Source organism: Centruroides sculpturatus, unplaced genomic scaffold, assembly GCF_000671375.1.
Source record: "Centruroides sculpturatus isolate CEXI.00-Female unplaced genomic scaffold, Cexi_2.0 scaffold13, whole genome shotgun sequence".
Classification (NCBI taxonomy): domain Eukaryota; kingdom Metazoa; phylum Arthropoda; class Arachnida; order Scorpiones; family Buthidae; genus Centruroides; species Centruroides sculpturatus.
The window spans coordinates 408,709-416,932 of record NW_019384405.1 but is presented as its reverse complement, the minus strand read 5'-3'; the positions used below and the strand labels follow the sequence as shown (position 1 = coordinate 416,932).

Here is an 8,224-nt window from a genome sequence, read left to right as displayed (position 1 = left end):
AGTCTATTTAGTCGATGTTAAGAGAGATTTTTGTTAATTTTCAACGTTTATTTGCATAGTTTGTTACATAAAGGTTTTTTCAATTTATGTGAGTTTAAAGAGATCTCAGTGATGCTTAAAAAAGAATAAATTTAACATGAAGATTGAGTGATTTTAAGTCTGGTTAGTCTGACTCTGAGTCTGATTAGTTAGAGTGATTAAATTAGCTAGGTGTATACTGTAAAATATGTTGACTTTTGTCTAAATTTTGATTTGTTGATTTCTGTAAGATTTTCTTATTTTTTATTATCCCTCAATACTGAAATAATCCCTGGATTGACTAAGTATAATCCCGAAATCCCGGGATTAGAAATAAGGACCAGGATCGAATTCCCTATGTATGAGTCACTTAAATACATGAGCCAGTCACAGCCCGGCACGTATGCAGTTTAGGGACTATGGCTGTTTGAAAGGTTTTCTTCCATAAAATTAATGGATTCTAGATTAATTTGACTCAACATTTCCAAAACACATATAATTTTTTGGGAATAATCCGTATAAACTTTGCTATAAATAAAAAATTGTAGGATTACTTACCGAGTGTGCACTTTTCAACGACGCCATTGCTTAAGCTTGTTTTTGTCGCGGAGCGGCGCATCAAACGGCAGGCACGTGTTTCCTGATAAGTTATTTTTCTGCGAAAAATTTGCTGAATTTTGGAGACATCATTAATATAAATATAATTTTTATGGCCATTAAATAATAAATTGTTTTTAGTAGATCCACTGCTCGTTTAAATTCAACAGTTTGTGCAATATCCACTATTGGTCTAGATTTGACCAATCCTGTCGCAGCACGAGTCGACGATGACATTTTACCGTATTATACTAGTCTCATTTAGCGTGTTTATATGAATACGATTGCAATTTTTTTGCCGTTTTATATGAATCCATATTATATGAACCCCTGTTACAGGGGGGGGTCTACTGTATTTGAATCCAAAAAATAAATTACAGATTATATATATTACATAAAACTTAAAATAACAAAATAATAAAATATAATAAGATAAAAAGAAAAAAATTACATTCATATCAGTTTTTGATTATATGGACATTATGCACTATTCTTTAAGTTCTTTTCAATCGTATATTTCCACAGTGTGGGTAATACTGTTGCATCCTTATAGTTCATACATGTTCCCAAAAGGTTACTTCTATAAATTTCAACTTTTTCCAAATTCATCGCTAATGTTGGTGAGTGTACTGATTTTATAATGCTATTTTCCTCCCATTCTTACCACTGATCCTTCACTTTGCACCAATCTAGACAAAGCCGTACAATACTGCTCTTTCTCAATATTATACATGTGTTCTTTAAGACATTTATTAAGGTTTCTGTTTGCAGCCCCTATATATTCTTTTTCCAAACCCAATTATTCATTTTTCTACAGGATTTTGTATACTCCAGCCTGCTCTTCTTTTTTAACTTTATCTTTATCATTCCTTAAAAGGCTATAAATGGTGGGCACTCTCTTGAAAACCAACTGGGAGTCTTTGTAGTCCACTATTTCACTCATAACACTGGGCATATTTTTGTTATATGTAAACTTAGTTATTTTGCTTTTTCTTGTTACTATTCTCTTTTTATTCTCTGTATAACTTCTTATCAGTTTTTCAATTACAGTAGTTTATATCCTAAGAATACAGCAATGTTTTTAATTTTATTCAACTTTTTTATCCTATCATATATGTTGGAACAATACATGAAGACTCTTCTTATTAATACCTTAAATGCCAATAGTTTATAAACGTAGGGGTCATTTGACCAAAAAGGAATATACAGAGTATCATGTGTTGGTTTAATGTATACCATTGTGTTCAAAGATCCATCGTTAAATATGATGTCAGTGTCCAAGAAATGTATTTGTGTTGGACTTATTTGCTCCATTTTAAGATTCAGTCCCTCATTATTTGAGTTGACCTCATCCAAAAACTGTTGAATCTTAGTTTTTGTTTCTCCATAATATGAAGATATCATCAACATACTTCTTGTATAATACTATGTCAGTCATAAAATGTACAATAGTATTCTTCTCCAACTTACGTACAATTAACTCATATAGCAAACTCGATATTGGGCTTCCCATTGGCACACCTTTTCTTTGTGTATATATCTGTCCTTCAAAGCTGAAAAATGACTGGCAACAGATAAGATCTGCTAGTTGTTTCATTTCTTTAGGAAAATTAGTTACTTCCAGTTTTAAGAGATACATGGTGTCTATTAGCGTCTCATAGCATGACTCTATTTTAATTGAAGGGTATAAGTTTTCAAAATCCACAACTGTTCCAATTTCTTCATCCATTAATGATAGATTTTCCAGTTCAGTTGTCAGGCTTTGTTGATTTTTTGTTATGAAGTTATTGCTCTCCAGTTGGCTTGCTAAGAACCTATGCAGGCGTTTTTCAACCATGTGTGTCGGTCCTTTGCATTTCTTGACTACTGGTCTGATCTCTTTTGTTTTCTTATGAGTTTTCACAAAACAGAATAATCTAGGTACACCCGAGCAAGGATTATGGGATAGTTTTGAGGGAAGGCATGTTTTTTTCAGGGTTATAAACAGAAACCTTAATAAATGTCTTAAAGAACACATGTATAACATTGAGAAAGGGCAATATTGTATGACTTTGTCTAGAATGGTGCATAGTGAAGAATCAGTGGTGATACTGGTCATACTTTACAGTAAGTATAGAAAATTGTAAGTGCAAGTTGCAAACTGGATTTCTTAAATAAGTGCACTCGTTTAAGAAATGAATTGACATTGGAATTTTTTCCAATGTCAATCCATCAAATGAATGTACAGTACCAGAAGAATGTAGAGCATTGAGGTGGAAGATAAAAAGTTTTGCTTATGTAAGTCCATTCAATATACCAAAAATATGAAGTATAAAGCTAGAAAATGAAATGCATTTTGAGAATCTGAATAGCCTGATGAGAATTAACATAAATGTGGTTAAATTAATGGATTAAGTGCAAATCCACACAAACAAGAAGTTTGTGTGGATTTGTACTAAGCAAGCAAGAAAAAGAGAAAGAATAAAGCAATCTACATCATTTATATTGTGGGATGGCATCAATGTCCCAGATGGTGATAGGAAGCTCCTTGAAAAAAGCCCCAATTTTGCACCTGATAACAAGTATGGGGAATGCATGGTTTAAATTTTGTCACTTGTGGCACTAATGTCAGCTTGATGTATACTTAACTTTTGGTAGTGAGTAAACAGTGGAAACTGAACAGAAAGTTTTGATCTACTTATAAAAACATGGACTTAAAGAATGTAACAGTTGCTGAAATACGAAAGAAATTAAACCAATTAGGGGACAGTAATACAGAGACAAAGGTAGAACTTTTAGAAAAGTACACAAGCTTAAAATAATAAGTATAAACTGATGCTTTTACAGTTGTTGGCTTTTGTTTTTGATCTTGTAACAGAATTGTGAGGTCAACAATTTAGTTTTAATTACTCAACATCAATTTGTAATATACTTTTGAAATTTTAGATACATAATGATAAACACCAAACAATGTTAAAAATCATTGTCATTAATGTTTGATGATAATTAAAATAGTTTAAAACTGTTTTTGAAATTAATTGTATTTTTAAATGTAACATAATTATAACACCATATTTTTGGCAAAATTCATATAATTAATATTTAGTTGGGTCTCCTTTTATTTGAATAACATCAAACATTATCAGGCATAGTTTGAATCAATTTTTACAATTGTTTCACTTCAATATTTTCTCAAGCATCCATAATTGGAAATTTTAACTTTTTTACTTGATGATGATGCATTAATAAACCAGAATGTCAGGGAATAGGTCAAATAACTGAATTTAATGAACTTGTAGATATGTTTCCAAAAAACATTTTGACTAAAAATTCTTTCATTTATTATAACATTTTAAGGGGTCAAAAGTGTTCAGGTGTTACAAATCATTTCTGAAAAAAGTGTTTATCATATAAATATGTAAGAAAAACTCTACTGGATAAAATATCAAAAACCAAGAAGAAAAAACAAATCAGTTGATTTTGACACGTATGTTTGTGTGTGATATGTTTGTAAATACAGTGAAACCTACTAATGTGACCATCTGCATAGGGTGACCACTTTTGTAAGATGAATATTTTGAGCTGGTCCCTTCTGTAGTCACATTAGCAGGTTTCACTGTATATTCAAATATATACTATATAAGTTTCAAGCTTGTTGTTGGAAAATATTGTAGTATCTATTATTATCTGTTATATTTGATAAAATAATTGATAGATAGATATCTTTTTTATGAATAATAAATTATATCTTTTAAATTAAAAATTTTACTTTATTCCATAAAGATATTATTAATAGTTAATTATTTTAAAAATTTCTCATAAAAATCTGAATGTGTAATATAAGTTTTGATTATTTTTTCTAGTTAAGAGCTCAAGTCTCGGTATTAAAGAAAGCAATTTCTGAAGAACAAAGTAGAAGTAGTGAATTGAAGGTATGAATGCTAATAATAAAGTTAAATAAAGAATAATTTCAATTATGTACTACTACAAATATAAACAACCCAAAGCGGGCTCAGCAGAAAATAATAAACTATAACTAAATCAACACCTGTTCACTCGCTGAGAGATTTATTCTTAACACAAACGTTTTCAATCCAATCAATGGATCATCGTCANCAGCTGTTACGTTCTCTCTCTCTCTCTCTCTCTCTCTCTCTAGAAGTTAGAAGTTAAGATCAGAATTTGAAGTGGAATCACATTTTCATTTAAATTTTGAATTTAATGTCATCTTTTATCATTTTTAGAAAGATGGAAAGTTTTTCAGATTCTTCACTTAAATTTTAATAATTTAAAATAAAATCATAAAACAATGCATTATTAATTTTCAGTACTTTTAGGAATATAAATCTCGAATAGTTGTATTAACCTCTATATATTTATGTAGAGGACAGAATTCAGAATAGATTACTATATCTTTTGATATTTATTATAAATAATTAATGATATACAGATAGATATTCAAACACCTGTAGATATTCAAAGATCTGTTCTATTCTGAACTTTATTCTAGTGTTTCCAATATGAACATGATATGATATTAATGAAAAAGTGTATTCTATCAATTGCTTTTTAGCAATTAATAGTATATACTTTTTCGTTGATGAATTAATTTAATTATTAAAAATAACGTAAATTTTAAACATAAGCCAAACAATCATCATAATGAATTGGGCTATTTTATGGCTACTATTAATAATTAAATTCTAACTAATTTGGTACTAGAGGTAGGCATTAGGTTCAATATCTTATTAAATTTAATAATTATAATTAAATTAATATTTACTAAATTTAGAATATTCTTGAATATTATTAAAAAAATTGGTCTTTGTGATGTTTATAGATATAAATTTTAAACTGAATAAACATTTAAATACTGAAAATAATTTAATTAAAAATAAATTTATCATTCATATGTTAGTTTTGCTATACATTTTTCTTTTATACACAATAGAAATAATGTAAAATAATTAGTTATCCATATTATTAGTTTAAATTATTAAATCAAATGCTTTTGTAGTTGTTAAAATAAACAATTTATAAAGTATTCTAACATTGTAAAATTACTAAATATACCTAACCTTCAGTTATATATAGGTTAGTTTCACAAAACTCATATAAATTGAAATTTCATAAATCAAAATTTATATGTGAAATATGTAACCTTGAAACCTATCCCTTTATTTTCCTTATAAATATTATTATTTGGTATAAGTGATTTTGCTTTACATGAAAATTTTGCAGAATCTACCATGTAAAAAATTTGAAATATTAAACGTTGATTTGCTCAGTTTATATACTGTGTATCAGATATTTGTGATAATACAATTATATATATCAAGCTATTGGTGTTTTATTAGATATTAATAATAATGAATTATTGGTATAATAAATGATTTATTGTATTGTTTGGATATATTAACATATATTAATATGTATAATATTAATATATGTTTATTATATTAATAATAATTATTATTATAATATTAATAAATACTATATTAAAGCGGCATTATTTTAATTAAAATTATACAGATTAAATATTTTAAATCAGAACTAACATTTATTTACAGTCAAATTGGATTTAGATAGTTGTCAGGAAATATCATAACATGAAAATCATTTTGAATTTGAATTAAATATTCTTTTTCTCTCAGGTTTTACTTTAAAGATTATAAAATTCTACATTATGATGATTCTTATTCTCATAATTACATTTGAAGACATACTTTTGTAGAATGTATCTTTTCAAAATGAACTTCATATGAGTGTTAAAATAATATCAAAGAATGAGAATAGTTAAAAGAACTTAAATGGTTTTGAAAACAAAAAAATTTGTTTACAAAATGTAGATAATGAGATGAGAACAGAAAGTGAATGAAACTACCATTAATACCTAAAAGAATTTATAATTGACTTTTAAATATTTATATCTAGATTACATCAGATGGCACGTGTATATTAACTCAGAATAATGGGTAAATTCATTAATGCTACAATGACTGCATATGTTATCATTTCTAATTAACATATAATTTTCTACAATTTATTAAATGTATAAAAACAGTATCTTTTTAACACTGCTACATTCTTATTACTAAATTACTGTTGTTATAAATATTAAACCATTTCTTTCAGACTATTTAAAGAACAGAAGGTCTGAAAAGGACTTTGTTTTTTAAATAATTTTGATGGTCACTTAGTAAAATTTTTGCAAAAATCTGCCTGAAAACTTTAATGGAAATTTGTATACTGCATGGTATCAAAATTGCTTAAAATATAGCAAGGTGTTTACCAACTATTTTTATAGCAATAAAGATATTCCAGCAATCCAGTATATTATTTTCACTAAAACAAATGTAGATATTCTTCTTAACAGGTTTTTCAAAAAAAACTTTGATATAAATTTGTGTATTAAAATGTAATTAAAGTGAAATTATTTAAAACAACAAGACTTCCTTAAGAATATCTGTAACTTTCAATCTAAAATTTAGACATTTTAATATAAACATATGTAATCTTAATAGTTATATTAAAATCAAATTATTGCCAGATTAGATAAAAATTAATAAATATTGATTTAATTATAATTATTAAATTTAATAAGAGATGGTGCATAATGCCTATCTCTAGGCCAAATTACATAGTATTTAATTATTAATTAATAATAGCAGTAATAAAGCCCAATCTAATCTGGCAATTATTTGGCTTTAATTAAGTGTTTTACAAGTAATTTTATCAGTAATTTTATCAGTATTAATGTCAATGAGTTGACTGTTAATGTCATAACTTGACTTTTAAAGGATATTTTATTACTACTAGAAATGAAATATATATTTTAAAATTTCTAGAAAATGAAATTTAATTTAGCTTTGATGTGATGCAATAAAGTCATATACAGTATATACCATATTTCCAGTTGATTAGTTATGGAAATGTTAATTCAAAAAACACTTTTTTAAGAATATTTTTAGTCAGCAGTGCTCATATTTAGTATATACTTTTGCTTTCATCATGTAAACTTAGGCTACTGTTACATTTTTTTATACTTGAATTGTAACTAATAGGCTTAATGCTTGTTTGGGAAAGAGAAAAATACCAGTCATAATTTTTTTGGCTTACCCCTGTAGTCCCCAATGATTTATTCCTTGCTACATGACTGCCTGTACATATTAAGTTTACTGAGAAAACTTCACTAAAAGTAAGATGCATTTATTAAAAGGTAAGATGAAGCAAATTAATGATTAATTAGGATATGGGAATGAAGATAGTCCTCATTGGCAAACTGTGAGACACATTAGTTAATAAATAGTTTATTGAGGAAAAATAAACTTTAAAAATGTTACTGGTGGAAACAGTTGCAACCGCAATCTTCCATCTAGGTAATCATTTCTGTCAAGATAAGGCCAGAGATTGAATAGTTTATTGTGATAGTAACACTTGAGATGATCATAAACAGAAATTGATTATTAAGTAATGTTGATTGGTTTAGAAATTTATGCTTGATAGTTAATGGCTTCATTGAAAAATTATTATTATTAAATATTAATTATATTTTATAATAATCATTTTCAGTTTAATTTCTAATATGCATCTTACAAAAATAATAAAAATTATATTTTATATAAATTTA

At 26.8% G+C, this 8,224-nt stretch overlaps 1 protein-coding gene across 1 annotated transcript in view; it reads left to right on the top strand.

The window, feature by feature from the left end:
- The window catches only part of LOC111618811 (protein phosphatase 1 regulatory subunit 21-like), a 53,194-nt gene that overhangs the window by 15,547 nt on the left and 29,423 nt on the right, over positions 1-8,224 (top strand). The window contains exon 3 of the mRNA XM_023360384.1: positions 4,458-4,526. Within this exon, the coding sequence (XP_023216152.1) occupies positions 4,458-4,526 (69 nt within the window). The remainder of the gene's footprint in view (positions 1-4,457; positions 4,527-8,224) is intronic.